At 40.0% G+C, this 17,520-nt stretch overlaps 1 protein-coding gene across 2 annotated transcripts; it reads right to left on the reverse strand.

Annotated features, from left to right (window-relative positions):
- Positions 1-3,261: 3,261 nt before the first annotated feature.
- On the reverse strand, positions 3,262-13,824 carry LOC306884465 (tumor necrosis factor alpha-induced protein 3-like). Of its 2 annotated transcripts, XM_079440342.1 has the most exons (9): positions 13,571-13,824; positions 12,455-12,791; positions 7,721-7,911; positions 7,365-7,506; positions 7,063-7,233; positions 6,794-6,974; positions 5,724-6,613; positions 5,218-5,417; positions 3,262-5,139 (listed from the first exon to the last, which is right to left on the reverse strand). In XM_079440342.1, exons 2-9 carry the CDS (start codon positions 12,759-12,761, stop codon positions 4,879-4,881), a joined length of 2,343 nt encoding a protein of 780 aa, XP_079296468.1. In that variant the 5' UTR covers positions 12,762-12,791; positions 13,571-13,824; the 3' UTR covers positions 3,262-4,878. The 2 variants fall into 2 exon arrangements, with proteins under 2 accessions (XP_079296468.1, XP_079296467.1); XM_079440341.1 differs by having other exon boundaries at positions 3,268-5,417; positions 13,571-13,743.
- Between the last annotated feature and the right edge of the window lie 3,696 nt (positions 13,825-17,520).

Consider the following 17,520-nt stretch of genomic DNA (forward strand, 5'->3'; position numbering starts at 1 on the left):
AATAAAGTTGAAATGTTTCGAGAGTAAAGTCAAAATTACGAGAATAAAGTTGAAATGTTCCAAGAATAAAGTCAAAATTACGAGAATTAAATCTTAGCAATTAAAGTTATAATATTTTGAGTAGACCTATAGTGCACATGCAAATGGCCCGGGCTGGATTGGGAGCACTGGGAGAATTCTGTCAGTTCAAATACAAATTACAATAATGTGTCTTTCATGCTCTTTAATGTGGCATGCCAGATCACTGTATTCGCCTGAGTTTAAGCGGCATGTGAATCCATCATCTTTCCAATTACACTTGCGTTTCATTAAATTAAGCTATAGCCTACTGTTTTTCTCATGCCTTCTGTGTACCTTCACGTTTATATTGTACTATAACTACTATACAAGAAAAACAGATTTATAATTTGTATGTTGTGATAAAACTGACAGAATTTGAAAGCTGAACTACGTTATATTACAAGCGACAATGCACAAAAATATTGTGATTACTGGGTGGCTGGTGCGCTACAAATAATGAATGGAAGGTGTTAAATATTATTTCCAATCATTTATTGTATTATACCGTGGATTTTCACAAAGAAAACAGTATAATTTAATGAAACGAATGTCTCATTATAGTTGAAAAGACGATTTATTCATGAATACAGCAATCTGTCATATGCCATATTAAAGAGCGTGAACAACACATTATTGTAAAACACATTTCGCACATTTCGACAGATTTTGAAAGCTGATACTTTGTTTTATATTAAAAGTACCAGAAGCACAAATTTGCTATAGGGTGGCTGGTGCATATGCAGTCGAACATGTGAAATATTATTTCCAAGCATGCAATGATATGATTTCTGCTAATAATATACAAATCAATTCCAGTGGCCTGGCAACTTCTCCTGGTGCTCCCAACTGGGCCATTTGCATGCGCAATATAGGCTATACTCTCAAAATATTATAACTTTAATTGCTACTATTTTCTTGTAATTTTGACTTTATTCTCAAAATATTTAGGCTTTATTCTCGTAATTTTTACTTTATTCTTGAAACATTTCGACATTATTCTTGTTATTTCGACTTTATTCTCGAAATATTTAAACTTTTTTCTCGTAATTTTTTATTTTTATTTTTAACGTGGCACTAAAACGCCGTCGTAGAGCAAACTCGGGGCGAAATCGAAACAAAGTGAAATTGACCAAAAAGGGGCGGTACTCCACAGAACGTGATGCTGATTGGACTATGTATCCAGAGCAGAACAAACAGACTACTATGGTGACAGAAAACACTTTTCACTTTGGTGGTGCATCGTCCTATCGCCCTAATGAACAACAGTAACTACAAAATGGAGACTCAAAACTGCTTTATCAAACAACACTGTTTCAGCCATGTTACATGTTACAGAGGTGGAGCTAAGGACTACTGGATTCATTGATTTATTATTTGCTTCATTATAGCAGAGACCTGTTACAATATTTATACTTTATGGTTCTATGGTGCAGATTTCTCAACCCTATTCCTGGAAGCACACGAGCACACTTGTCACCTTTTTATTTATTCAGCTATGAAGCAGCTCAGGATGAAAGTGTTCATCCAGCTTAAAGGGATAGTTCGCCCCAAAATGAAAATTCTGTCAAATCTTCGGAACACAAATTAAGATATTTTTGATGAAATATAAAATTATATTTTTGCATATACAGCAACAATAAAGACAGTTGAATAAAGTCGTTATTTTAGTTGTCTTTGCATGCAAAAAGTATTCTCTTAGCTTCGTAAAATTACGGTTGAACCACTGATGTCACATGGACTATTTTACCGATGTCCTTACTACGTTTCTGGGCCTGGGAGCACTTCAGTTGTGGTGCTGTCTATGGAGGGTCTGAGAGCTCTCAGATTTCATCAAAAATATCTTAATTTGTGTTCTGAAGACGAACAAAGGTCTTGCGGGTTTGGAATGACATGAGGGCAAGTAATTAATGACAGAATTTTCATTTTTGGGTGAACTATCCCTGTAAGTCAGCTCAAGTTTTGTTCTAATCCGATGGTGTCAGTGAAGTAAATCTGATAAATAGTCCTGCTAAGGTATATCACTGATATAGTCTTTAGATCTTACTGTATCAATCCAGTAGCATGCACTAAGCTTGACTCCTATCGAGGTGCCCCCGTACTGCAATTTCGACTGAGTGGGCTTTCTGCCCCTCCGGAGGTCTGTGCACACCACTGTATCAATCTGCTGGACCAATGCACGGTTTACCCAGTGCTAAACTATTTCTTGCCAGTGAAGGTAAAACTACCGTGAGCTTGTTAGATCTGACAAAACATTGACTGTTTTTTACCTGAACCATCAAGGTGGCACCTCAGGTTCTTGCAACTGAGCTTCAGGAGGCATCAGTTGCACTTAGTGAGAGTGCTACCTCTGGGCTCATACAATCAGGTGGCAGATACTCACAAAGATGCCCCTGTTGTGGGAAACATTACACAGAACCTTCCTACGTAAGCATAAGGTGCTCCTTGTAGCACCGCAGATCTCTACTCCTGAAGCTCCTGGCAGGCAGTCCGCAGCAGCTTCCCTCATGTACGACGGTTGTGTTCATCACCCAGATTTAGCTGCAGCTTTGGGCTTGGACCTTGGATCCAACCCATTTATAATGGATTGTAAACGTGTTCACACAAATCTCCACACGGCAAGCTTGTGCCTCCTTGTGGAAACCTTTCCCTTTATGGTGTAGGGACCACAGGATTGATCCTATTCTTTGATATTTCGGGTATTGACGGCTGCCCTTATGTAGATATCTCACGTGTCAATCTGTTAGGCTGTACTTTGTTGACCTGGAGATTTTCTTGGACAATATCTGCACTGCTGCCATCTGGGATTCTCCTTGGCTGGATTCACGAGGTCAGTTCCTGCAGTTTTTCTTTAGCAGCCTTGACTGTTTTTCCAGGTAAGTGTGTATGACTAGTGATCCTCACAGCTAAGCCCATGTCATTATGTGACTTTGTCTATGGTTTGGTGAGTAGATAGTGGCGTCTCTAGCGGTTGGTCTGGAATTCACCCGACCATAGTTACGTAATTAGTTCAGTAGCAGCCATTGGCATGGTAACATTGTTTTGCTACCAATAACAACACCATTTTTAGTTTATTAATACATAATATACTCACTTAAGTACTATTTTATAAGCACCTTAGAGTGTTTCTTGTTATAACATGTATTTCAAGCTGCAATAAAGCAAATCAAGGTAAACAGACACAGGAAACGTGTTAATGTTTTTCTATTAAAAATAATTTATTCCAGGACCACATATAAATAATTCTTGAAACACATTACAGTTAATATTTGCTGTGAATAAATACCAAACAAACCAAAAAAACAAGGCTTTTCATACGATAATCTATATGAAAGGTTGCACAAAATTTCTATCTTGTCATCTATATTCCTCTAGGTCTATAACTGGAATGTCACTATGTACTGTACGTCAGAAGTACCGTTCCTAATTCCAGAGCAGCTTATTTAGTATTGTGCAAGTTTGTGATGATCTGAACTGACTGAACAGATCCAGTAGTTGAAGAGCAGACACTTGAATTTCTGATTCGACTGCAGATTTTTCTCGTGTGTATCATTTATCCGAAGCACATTTGTGTATGGGCCCACATGAATCTCAAGTAGACGAAGCTAAATGTGCTTGCACAATATTGGACTTTAAGGATGGGAATGTTTAACACAGACAGGTATTTCTTTATAAATGATGCAACAAGAGCTAACTCTATCTCTTCTCGTTACGTCTGTGCAGATATTGCAGAAATATTCAAATAAAGAATGTCAGTTTGTGCATACTAAATGTATGCAAAGAATAGACTGAGGCATTGTGTGTTTAAAGGAGAGTAGTGCAACCAAAAGAATGTGGCTGGGCGAGAACGGGGAGTTTGCAGATCTAGTAGAGGGCATTTCTTACCTGGGCGCTTTTACATTCGGATTGATTCGTTTTCGCTTGGCTGTTTATCCAGACGGGGATTTCAGCCATCTCAGCGTTTTTCTTGTCAAAATGTTTGACGCTCTTTTTTTGGCACGGCAATTCCCTTCAGCTTAATTTAATTTAATCTGCTCTAGACATCGGGGAGGTGTCAAGTATCTGGTTTTCATTGCACTTAAGGAATTTTTCAGCCACAGAAAACATATCCATTCAATAGAACAGACCAAGTCATATGAAGTTTAGCAAGGCAAGCAAAAGTGAAAAATTGTTTCAAGAGCAAGGACTTGTGAAAACGGTAAACAGAAACATTCTCAAAGGCAACAGATCCGTACTGCTTGCAGACATCAAATGGTGCAGCAAGAAATGAAATTCGAGCTCTGCTTAGCAAGCTCTCATTGGCACTTAACCTACATTTTATGAAGAAACTATCAAATGCTGTCCTTCGGTGGTCTCTGCATACCCTGTACGTCTTATTCCTGTACTTCCAAAAGGCTTTCTGCAGTCCACAGTGGCGATGTACATTGGCTTAGACATATCTTTCGGTAAATTAACTTCGATTTTGTCACTAATCTGAAATCGTTAAATCTTACACATGCTCTCCTCAAATTTTCAACAAACGTTTGCGATTAATTACCCTGTTCGATATAAACAGCAGACGCCACGGGTGTGTGTGACTAGACGTCATTGTGTATCATTAGTTTCTGTATTCTAACATCTCACGACGGTGCTAAACACATGATACAAATGACCAAAACTTCATTTGAGAGGTAATCACCAATTCTACAGCACCACCGGACTCTTTAGGCCCTGCCCAATGTAGGTGGAGGATTTTGGGCAAAAAGTTTCTCGTGTAAGAGTTCACCAGCATGCACGCGAACGTGCGATGAACTGGGCACTTTTTAACATCAAACTGTTCCGTCAGCCCCGGTAAATCTGCTTGAAGTGGTCACATTCGTTACAGTAGCCTTGTTTCTCTTGGTTGGCGTAGTGGTCGCAGCCCTGCGTCTTGCAGCGCTGTTTGCTTTTCTCTTTGGGTGCCTGGGCACGGCAACCCTCTCGCTGGCCGCGGCTGAGGCAGTCCGGGCAGAGGTCTGTACAGCCAGGGGAGAGGTTCTTACAGCCGCTACGCCGACACTGTGCCTGGGTGAGCATCGGAGGCGGACGTGGTTTCGAGGCCCGCTGGACAGAAACAACAGAGCTCGTCAGAAGAGCCAAACATACCCAACAGAAACAAAACCAACACGTAAGGACACTTACCGTGACGAGAGGTGGGGAATGAGAGCCCCTGCTAGCAGCTTGGTTGAGTCTAGCACTCTGTTCCTTCACAAAGCACTTGTTGCAGTAACCCTCGAGCATGGCCTTACCCTCGGCGCCGCAGCCCTGACCCCGGCACCGTGGACAATTCTGAAAGCCCGCCTCGGATGTGTGTCTGGGTTGGACAATAGCGGGGGTGGCCACTGCACAAACAAAAACAGCCAAAACTCACACACTTGTCCCTCTGCTTGACTTGACTATGACTTGACACCCAATAGGACAGGCGTGCCCAATCCTGCTCTGGAGTGCCACTGTCCTGCAGAGTTTTGAACACACCTGAACCGACTAATCAAGGTCTTCCTAGAAACTTCCAGGCAGGCAACTCTGCAAGACACCGGCCCTCTAGAACCGAGTTTGGACACCCCTGCAGTTGGAAGTGGAGATATTTCAACTGATGCAGTTGAAAATATACAAGAACAATTGAGTGAATGCAGAACAGTTGCACTTACGGTGATTGGTCTGGTAGTCTAGATAACATATAGTGCAGAATCCCAGCTTCTCTGGAGTTCCAAAGAATTGGCAGCCGGAGCGTTTACACTGCCGGGCAGCAGGCGTCTGCCAGGTATGGCCGGCGGTGCCAGTGCGCTCCGTCTCCCTATGCATTGCCCATACGGATGCCTCGGTTCTAGGCTCCTGCTCCTGGGCATCCCCCCTCTCGGAAACGGCAGTCCTCTGCATGCAGGGTGGGCAAAGACCGTTAAATATCCTAAAGACCTCCTGCCGGCACATAACACACCTCTCGGTGTCCCTTTCCCGTTCTCTCTCCCTCTCCCTTTCCTTCTCTCGCTCCCGGCTGCCTGATGCCCACCAGCCATGAGAGGGGCCTTGCGGCGGCCCATTAGCAGCCGATCTGTTTTGCCGCGCCGTAAAGCAGCGTTCGCACAGCCCGTCATGCTCCACACTGAGAGTGAACAAGCATCCAGGCGTCTTGCACTTCATGGCATGTGTCTCACTGTAAAGGCTTAGACTGGGGGCCGTAGGGGGTGCGGAACGTGGGCTGGGCAGGACAGAGCGCTCCAGCCTCCCTCGGCTCTCGGGGTCCGAGGACGAGGTTTGATTTGTGGTGGAAATGGCCTCTGGCTTGCGACCGGCCTGTCGCTTTTCGAAGCACTCGTGACAGTGGGGTTGAGTGTCCACCGAGACGTAGAAAGTACAGCGGGGTGTGGCACAGCGGATCTCAATGAGAGAGAGTTGGGAGACTGAGAAGGGAGGGGGACGCTGGGATTGGGGGGCCCATAAAGACTCCTTATCCTCCTGCCAGCGCTTATATTCATGGTTGACCAGTTGTAGATAGTCCTCCATCAGGTTCATGTCCTCAGGTAAGTTGCCTTCATCCAGTCTGAAGGGTTCAAGATTTGAAAAGGAACACTGTAATATCCCACAACTTTTTTTGTGGTTACATTTAGGAAATGCCTACATATTTATCAGATGTTTTATCAAAAGTACCAATTAGTACAACAATTCCAGAACTGGAAGCAACCTAACCAGCAAGACACCAAAGAGTGTGTTTAGCTCATACCTGGCTGCAGTGATAATCTGTGTGGGATTGTAGCCCAGGCCAATGACAGGGATTTCTATAAGCATTAGGTAGTCTTTTAGCAACTTCTCCTTCTGTTGCTGCTCCTTTTCTGTCAGAAAGTGCACTCGAAGATCTTCGAAGCCACCCCGTCCAGGGTTTATCAATGGCACAGCACGGATCTCTGAATGGGTCACAAACATCAAATATTTCATACACTGGGCCAAGTAGTAAGAACACATTATGGTGTAGTGCGATGTCTAGCGGCATACCTGGGCCGCTGTCTTTGATTGTGATCAGAGGTGCAAAGTGCTGGGAGTCATAGCCGAGCACTATGGGATATTTGTAGCATTCTCCTGGAGGCCAATGCAAAGGCAGGTATATGCCCCCGACATTGAGGGGTGAAAAGGAGGAACCAGACTTCATACTTCTAAGTACTTGGTCTGTTGAAAAAAAAACAAATTGGTCATATATTATGGTCATGTTGATGCACTTTATTTGTGTCCATATCAGTCAGGTCTCCAATGATTAAGTGTAATTCTATTGAAAAACTTAGCTGTATACAGCTACATACCTGCAATAACAATAATTGGTCTCCGCAGAATATTTGAAAGCACAAAGATGTGAATATCCTCTAATGAGTCAAACTGTAGGCCATTACTGCTGGACACTGGAGAAGCCATTTCTACAATCTTCACCCATTCCTCCTCCCAGTTCTGAGAAAAAAAAACAATGCAAATATTCAGTTTTAACCTTGTCATACCAGAAAAAGTTCAAGAAGGGGTAATGAGGTTCTGAAATCCTTAATTTGTTCAGCAAAATCTCTAATGGTAATACATTGAAAACTGGAACGTTAGCTGTCTTTATCAGGCTGTTTATGCCACCAAAATGACAGTTTTACATGCACACTGTGAAGGGGGAAGTGCTTACCAAAGTGCTGTATCGCAGGCCAGTCTGAGTGAACTCCTGAGAGTGCAGCAACTCAGTTTGAAAGCGCATTCTAAAGTTACTAGTGTCTGTTTCCTTCAGGACTGCATAAAGAGCCTTTCGCAGCACCAGGTCTGTGTCCTGAACCCCCAGCAGGTACTGAGAGGCAGCGTGGAGCAGGCAGTTTCCATCACCTAAACAACACACAAACACAGATTACAGCTTAGGACAGTCTCTAGTGAAGGGCTTGGGACTGTGCAAGTTCTTGTGGTGCCATCAGGACGTTATTCTCCTCAGGCCCCGAGTAATTAATCACAAATGGCCTCGCTTAGTTTCTGGAACTGATTGCCCATGAGCAAACATGGCAGCATGCAGATATGCCATTATATATTAGTTACCTCCATACATATGTATTATAATGCTGGCAGATAGGCTGCAACAAATTTCCCTTGCAAGTGCACTTAAGAGATTTGGCTTTGAAAAAACAAAGGTCATAGAAGTTTGTGAAGGAGGTATTTATGTGTTAACAAAAAGGCTACGAAACTTGCAGTTCCCGTTTAAACATCATCTAGATTGTCATAACAGAGAGAGCCTTAGCAACCTGTTGACGTGCATAACATAGCAACAACAAAAAAATACTAAGAAAATGAAAAACAACGTACAATCTTTGCTTTGTTGCTGCGTGCCTTGACAGCAATATCTTTATACTTAAAGGTTAGTTCAGCTGTATTTGTCAAGAAGTAAGATTAAGAATGAGATAAAAGCAATACAGGGGATTTCCACAGAGGTGTTAAAGCAGTTTAAAGATATCCATTTCATCTGACTGCATGCATTTTATAACAGGACATGTGACTGCATCTCTGCAAAAACAATTAAATCAACTCCTCATAACACACAAAGCAATTTGGACATGTCAGGTTAAGGGAAAAATAAAAATCTCAAAACTCTCTGTAAATCAATAAATTCACTGTAACTGTAGATCAAAGTGAAGCAAACTTGAACACTCAAATCGCATGCACTGCAGAGCTGTGCTTATGGTCTAGATTCTGTGTTCTTTCTGATGTTGTGCAACATGTGTGCGCTAGTGCATTTGCATGTGTGCGCGCTTGTGTGAAACAGCCTGCGCACAACTGTGAGGAATTTCCCTAGTATGTGATTCTCTGATTAAGCGCCGTAAGGGCTTCACTTCAACTTTTTCTTTCCCTTGTCTCCTCTTGACACCAGAGCCATGATATAAAGCGTCTGGACTTTCCAGAGAGGAGGGGCGACGCTCTACAGGAATGCCTGTGCCCGTGCCATTTCTAGGGCCGATAAGGGAAGTCTGAACATACGATCTAGTTCCTGTTCTTTAAACCTGCGTAATTATCTAAAAGCTAGGGTTTTGCCTGCACCTGCTACCAACACAAAGACCAAATGTTCGTAAGAAGAAGAAGGTTTTAACTGGTCTATAGGTTACGTTTTATTTATGGAAACTATTTGTACAGTGCATTGTTTTGTTTCTTGTTACACAAGAGAAAGTTTCCATATGACCCTTAAACCGTAGGAAAAAAATAATACAAACTCCACAACACCTCTAAATCAAACTCTCATTGACAAAAGCGACGAGATCTGAATTAATAACATTACAGGGCCAAACACTCTTAAAGTAGTGTACTTGTAACAATAACTAATAATTCAAAATAAGCAGTTTTTCCAATAACACATTTCCAACAAGTTGCAGTTTTATGTCGCATTGAATGAGAATGCAGGTTTACATGTGTAGAAAAATGTATTTGGTCTTTTAAGATTCACCAATCTGTTGAGTCCTTGCGCATTAAGTCTATACACACACCATTTAACTTTCTTTTATTAAATTCAGTGTTTCTGCATTCGATTCATTTGGGTTACCTATTTTTAACAATATTTCCCGCTTTGAACACATTCAAAGAAGTAAGATACTTTTTGTAAACAGTTGGCATTGTAGAATCTTTTTCATAGAGGTAGCTTGACTATATTTAAATACTTTACCCTAAATTATGAGAAAACTTGCCATTTGGGAAGTAACAGTTTCAAAGTAGCTTCCCCAACACAATAGAAGAACAGAAAATGAACACACAAACCATGGACACAAACTACATCTGCTATACAACAACATCCTTGTCCCCAAATTCAGTAACACTGGTCACAGGAGCAAAATTTGGCCTCAAGAAAATGAATAAGCATCGTGTAGATATGGTAACATTGTCCGCTTTTCTTAGTTCACTCTGTTATATGATCAGATGCACTATAGAAGCCCAAGCTGAAACTTTAACACTTTTTTAAATTCATTTACACAGAAACTATTTTACCTAAAAGCTTTGGAATTTGGCCTTGTTAGCGGTCATTATCAATGTCAATTAGTCCAATCATAATTCATATGTTGGGAAACTGTAATAGGGTATAATTGTACTAGTAAATAAACACTATATAGTATAGTGTATATATATAATGTATGCTGAATACACACTAATGGTAATCAAAACAATGTATTTCTGTAGAGCAAACGGTAGACCAATGCCACAAGCAATGATCATGGGTTCGATTCCCTGGGAATACAAGAATGAAAAATTGTCTCCCAAATGCATAAATGTACAAAACACATCCACATTTAGACATATCCTCCGCTGTAATAGTGACATCAGATTATTGATTGCACTGGCTGATTAAAGAGACACTTTATAAATACATAACATCGGTAAAATACAACACCAGTCTAAAATCTCTCATCACGCAAAGATGTGTTTTCAGACCTAGGAAGATGTTACATTCATGTGAAAGGACTTAAGTATTCCTACTTTAACAGACCAAAAAACTGAGACAAATACAGAAGTTTTAAAAGAAACAAACCTAATCCAACCATACCCCATTCCTAGTGCATTAAAGTTATGATTTAATTTATTGCTAGTCAAATTACAACACTAAAACTTAAGTCTTACTTAACTTGCTTCAAAAAAGCTATTACCATTATTACAGATATTACATTTATTCCTGTTCCCCTCTATATTCAGTTACGGGTCATATCAATGCTATCGGTTTATAAAGCATGTTCCAGTCTGACGCTTTCATAATCCCATGTGATTTAAAACAAGCCATTCCTGTTTCATTATGAGGAAAAATCTGTGCTGTCCAGAAAAAATAAATAAATACCAGAATACAAGAATGAGACACTCTCCACTACCAGGAACTAGACATGATAAAATGAGACACAACACTGTATAAAATACTGACACTTACAAACTAACAGCGCTAACTTGCGGACTATTTCGGACAAATGTTAAGGTAATGAGAAAAAATGTCATGTGTAATCTGCATTTACCAAATTTCAGTTACAGTAACTAGTGACTGTACAATGGAGCAACAATGGCAAGTACAGAGAAGTTTCCCTCGCAGCATTACTCATAAGAGAAGAGCAGTGCGTCCTGACCCTGAGTGAGCAGGAGAAACGTCAGAGTCATAAAGCGCTCACTTTGAGCCCTGCATCACGCCACGGCCCCTTAAATCAAATTGTGCTGTAGAATTAAGGGGGAAGAACATCAGTGTGACAGACAGGGCAGGATTTTCCCATCTAAGCCCTCATATGCCAAGCATTTAAAAAAAGCACGTATTCTTTTTTTAAGTTGTCAACCGGTATGGCTTTTTTAAAAAGCAGAGTATGATAAAGATACAAGATGAGATGTACATAAAAAAAGCTATCATGAACTGAATTATTATAGAGGTTATCAGGCAAAAAATGACCAAATAATGGCCTGGCCGATAGGGCTGCACAATGAATCCAATTTCTAATCGCGATTACGATTGAGGATGCCACAATTACAGAATTGTTCAAAGTGGCAATGACTTGTTCAAAGTCCATGTTATTGTTATTCTATATGCTTAAGATGCTTTTATCTTTCTACAGGTTATCTTTAGGGTTTTTCTATTGTTCTAAGTTTAGTTTTAGCATGCCATTAGAATACCATGCATATTTTTACTTTTTTTATTTATTTAAAGAAACCAATCCAATGTATAGTTGACATTTGAGGCTTAATAGTATAGAAATGCAAAAAAAGTTTTTCAGTAAGAGTATTTTCAGCTTGTTTATTTTCACATAAAACGATGGCATGCGGTACAAAACTTCATTCAGTGTAAATTGTTATGATAATAGTAAATAATCGTAATTACAATTTCAGGGGAATAATCGTCAATTATGACTTTTGTCAATCACGCAGCCCTACTGGCCGATATATAATTGACACAAATGTGACCCCGGACCACAAAATCAGTCATAAGTAGCACGGGTATATGTGTAGCAATAGACAAAAAAATATATTGTATGGGCCAAAATGATTTATTTTTCCTTTTATGCCAAAAATCATTAGGATATTAAGTAAAGATCGTGTTCCATGAGGATATTTAGTCAATTTCCTATCGTAAATATATCAACACTTAATTTTTGATTAAGTAATACGCATTGCTAAGGACTTCATTTGGACAACTTTAAAGGCGATTGGCAAAAGGCAAACCATACATCAATTGAAAGCTTATTTATTCAGCCTTCAGATGATATATAAATCTCAAAAATTGACCCTAATGACTGGTTTTGTGGTCCAGGGTCACAAACGGTTTAAAAGATCATCCCGGGAGAAAGAATCCAAGTGTTTCCAAAGTCAGCGTTTGAGAACACCTAATTCAAAGAAAACACAACACACAGAGAGGTGATAAAAATCACGGCATAGTTACCGTTGGTCCTCAGTGGCACCAGCTTCTTGACCTCGCGGCACCAGTTCAACCTCTTCTCCTGCTCCAGTGAGCTCTGCATGGCCCGGTCCAAGATGGCCGCCTGGATGACCTCGCGGAAGACCTGCGGGAACTGGCTCATGCGGATCATCTCCAGCGTGTAGCGGTGCATGCTGCGCAGGTGATGGATCAGGCTGCCGCTGGCCGAGGGCTTGACCACATCGTTGGGCACCCGCTCTCTGATTTTCACGGCCTTCAGGAGGTTACTCACAAACAGGAACTTGGGCAGGAAGTTCTGGCCCTGAGACATGGTAGTCTGGAGTGGGGAACCAATCTATCTCTGCGAAAGAAGACATGAAACAAACACACCATTGTCAGAGGCGCTCAACCCACAACCATGTGCTACAAAGAAGAATTTCCCCGCCACCCTAAAGGTGAAGAACTGAAAGACAGATTGTGGCCCCTGAAAGCTGATGGTGTATTCCAGACTCACGGTAAAGGGCTCTAGAGGTCTGATGAGTGAAAGGCGAAGCTATTTATTAGTCCACCCCCACAATGAATTTTCCAAAACTCTATCAGAACGGCCTAAAGATGGGCTCAGACGCGCTGACTGGAACCTGGCGGCGTTAAAATGCCATTGACTGCAAGGACACCATTTATTTGTCTCCGCTGCCGAGGTTCTTTAGGGACAACTTATTCTGAACGCCTTAAATACCTCTCGCGGGGAAAGCGACGTCCACAGTTTTATTAAACACAAAGCACAACGGGGACAATAGAGACCGACGCCAAAAATATTGTAACATCAGTTTCTGACGCTCGAATTACGTAATTGACTTGACAGAAGCCTGAACAATGCAACACTGTAACACTCGAAAGGAAGCGATATGTCCCCATGGCAACAATAGAACGTTTTCTCCGTTTAATGTTCTAAATCGCCGACAAGTGACGTCTTCGCAAACAATGGCTGTCAAATCCGCGGCGTTCAAGACCGTATCCGTCTGTACGAGACAGACAGACTGACGATATCGGAGAAATCAGCCCCGCTCGCTTTAGGATTCAGTCTGGACACGGTATCAGAGAGGCGAGGGAGCAGGCGGCGATGAATCGCACAACTCTTACCTGTTCAATATGTCGGTAGCCACCAACAAAGCCCATAAGATGCTCTGGCTCTGCTGCTACTTCACTCAGTCCACTTTAATGGTCCATGGTGCTCTTGTAGAGATCCACTGGATTTCACTGCTCGCACGAGACACGGCCAAGTCTACTCTAGTTCAGACAGCCCGATTGAAAGCAGTACATAAAAGCCAGTGGGGATTTCCATAAGGTACTTTCCACTTTCACAACCCATTATAAGCGTTTTCTTCGGCTTGTCCGCTAGGGGGCGAAAGGTGGCGTTGTAGGCGTACGTTACGTCGGGCACGATGACGTAAAGCCCGACGCTTGTTTTGCCACACCCATAGGACTGGTAGTTAGGTGAGATATGGAAACACAACAGTGGAAGTCCCAGCCTGTGCTATTTACACATGTGTGTGTATGTTTTAGTCCCACTAAAGAATGAATGTGCATTACTAGAAACGCAGCAGTCTTAGTCTGTGGGCTAGCAGTCTTACGTAAGGGCCTTTCTACCTGGCTTTTTCAGTGTAAGGTCATTAAATGAATCTAGTTTAATGTCTTCAGAAAGGAAACAGGGTTGACAGTAACGAAGCTTGACGGTGCAAGCTGAAACTAAGGTTCTTAGAAAGAGAATTTATGCTAGAATTTTCACAAATATTCACTCCCTGATCAAAACAAAACAAAACAAACAATAGAAACCATCACAGAAATTCTAATGGTCTTCACTACAAATACCATTACAAACATTACAAAGCATCGACTTTTAACCATTAAAAGCATTAAAAAATGGTTTCTGTAGGGTGTTTTAGGACATATTTCATTAAGATTGAGTGGTTTTAAGGCGACCATTTACCAGTAGAGACTCCCAGGTTTCCATTAAAACCAACACAAGTCCCATTATAACCAGTAAAAACATTACACATTCTGTGATGGGTTCTGTTGTTTTGTGCAGCAGGGCTTTCAATAGTTTACTCTACAAAATCTTGGTAACAAGGCTGATTCTGTAGGTTTTGTTTTCATCAAACTGTACATTTGCTAAAACAGCAAGGAGAAACGGAGAAATACGTTACTGGATTGTTGTTGTAATTACCATATTAACATATAATAAACATCAGCATTACACTTTATGAGAGAGACGTTTTGTAGAATGACCCATATACTGTGTGAAAACCATGTGGGAGTAAAGTTTACAACTCGAGATTCAACTCAGCATTCAAGAGAAGAAGAAAAGTTCCCATCAGCAATAGTGCAATAAAGAGTGACTAATATTTCATTTCTTGCGAGGGTCGTTCATTCTTCATATTCATTCCACTCAAAAATTCTTGGTAATGCTGGAAAATATCTTCTATTATTAACCTGAACAAACATTTTTACATTGTTAAACTAACACTGACCTACTATCTCAATACCTTTCCATCTTTTGACATTCCCTGAATTCATTGTACAACTTTATTATCTGACAGAGATTTATATTTGTTTAATTAAAGCAATAGACTCTATAGCATCCTTATCAACTACATAGATGATCAAATATATGTTTTTTAGTCATAAATGAGCCATAAAAGCTTTAGAACATATTAAACATTTAGAAATACATTTAGAAATTAACAAAATATTTTTGATGTGTTTTCTGTCCACTGACACCCTGCACAAACTCCAATCCCCAATTTCTTTTAAATCAAATAAAATAAAAAATATTAAAAAAATGCCCTCTGTCTTCTGGCTCGAGGGCAGGACAATATGCTCATCCAATGGCCAGACAGTTTTCGATCCAGCAACATTTAACAACAGCACCAATTAACAAAATGACAACAATCCAACCGACAAAATCAAGTCCTGGCCTACATAGTTTTCCTCGTTCAAGGAGCTTTTCTCTATATGTTACAATAGGGAAGAAAAGCAGTTCACACGATCTGGCTCAAACCGACATTAAAGGGAACTAAACATACGTTTGTGTAAATTGCACATGATGTGTCCCAATGAGAAAAGTTTTGAAGTACTGAAATCCCTCCACAGGAGGAGAATCTGAGGAAACTGAAGAATAAAGGTTATTCCATAAGAGCAATAATTTGCATTGACCGTAATCTCTTGATTTAAAGAAATGACACAGCTGGCTACTGTTGAAAAATACCAACTGGGGCTTTTTTAACTGGCCCTCTTCGTTTAGGAATCACACTTGCCTCCTTCGTGGTCAAAAGTGACCAAAGCCTTGAAATTTAACTTTTTTTTTTTCAGGAAAATCAATGTAATATAATTTTGTTCAATAATTTTTTTTTATTATTATTTATGATTTTTAGGGAATTTTATGATACTATGCAATATTTATACGATTTTAATGAGCTATTTTCTTCATTAGAATTACTATGTATTTTTACATTTTTTAAATTAATTTTTTTTTACAATTTTTTAATAAATGCAATATTTCACATTAAAATAGAGTGAAGGCATTTTGCATTTAGATATATATCTAGACATTCTAAAAGATTAGATGAGGCACGAGCCGCGCAGGGACCAGCTCTGCAGTCACCAACCCTAAAATTGTCATACCAGCTAATTTCTCTGTGTGTGTGTGTGAGAGTGTGTGTGTGTGTGCACATGTGGGTGTCTATTTTGCACTCCTGATATTCTAGACCCCTTGATTGCTGCACACTTTTGTTCTGACCAGTGGCTGATTTGTAGTTTGTTCCACCAAAAGATTCACTGACTTTTCACAGATTTTCATATTTCCAATTCATTTCCTATGTCGGTCATTTTTGACTGCGAAGAAGTCAAGTGTGACTATTTTTTAACATATCCGAATCATGTCCATGATTTTTTTGTGTGTTCATATTGCTAATGTGACAAAAGTCACCAAGTGTCAATTCTGATGAAGCTAAGATTTTTAAAATTTCAAAATATAAAATTTTTCGGTCAAAAATGACCGAAGAGGGCCAGAGGGTTAAAACTTATCATATCAGTTAAACTGAAAGCATTTGTTGAAATCTGTTAATACATATTTTGATAGTAAAACTGTTTAATTGAATTTTTATAATATAATGTCACTTTACACACATTACTTGAATGTAGAGGGATTTTTTATTTTTTTTTGGATAGCCATAAGTTTCCATCTGTGCCCTTGAAGCATTGCCTTATTGAAACGTCATCATTACATCATTGAAAAGTTTCCCAGTAGAAAGAGAGCGACAGAGGAGCAGAACAACACCTGTGTTCACAACTGGACTCAGGTCAGTTTGCTCCAGATCTAGTAATGCATTCAAAAATACATATTCGATGGTAAATATGTTTCTTTTAAGCACTGAAACATCACTTGCCACATTCTGGAGCTTTCAATGCAAGTGGTCTAGAGATTGTTATAAAAACTTAAAAAGCAGAACGCTGACGGTCATGAATGTTTGTATGAATACATGCTACGTGAGGTAAATCAGGGAAGGATGGCAACGGGGAGTTCATGAAAACAGGGTTTTTAATAATCCAAAAGTATTTAACAACAACATAACGTTATTAAACGTTAAGCATAAAGCAAACGGAAACAAAGGAGTGAACGAGATGATGACAAGCCACAGGTGAACGGACTTAGCCTTAATCAACTAATAAGGAACTAATGAGGGAAAACAGGAACAGATAGAAAAACCAGAAAAACACTAAACTGAAGTCCAAACTCCTAACAACATGTGCCATGTCATAAACCAAAATAAATGATACAGTCATGATATTTAAAAAAGGATATTGAAAATAATGATTACAATGTACTCACATGTGTAATGGTTCACTTTATGATTCCACCTCTTGATATTAAATCTTTGTATAAATTATCATTTTTTTGTTTTGTATGTACAGTATATTAAAGAAATACTGTTTTACGCTTTCTTTTTCGAAGATCTTGGATCTTCATTATATATTGGACATTATACATTGTAACCAGTGTTGGGGAGTAACTAGTTACATGTAGCCTACCA

Source organism: Barbus barbus (genome assembly GCF_936440315.1).
Source record: "Barbus barbus genome assembly, chromosome: 18".
NCBI classification, from domain to species: Eukaryota; Metazoa; Chordata; class Actinopteri; order Cypriniformes; family Cyprinidae; genus Barbus; species Barbus barbus.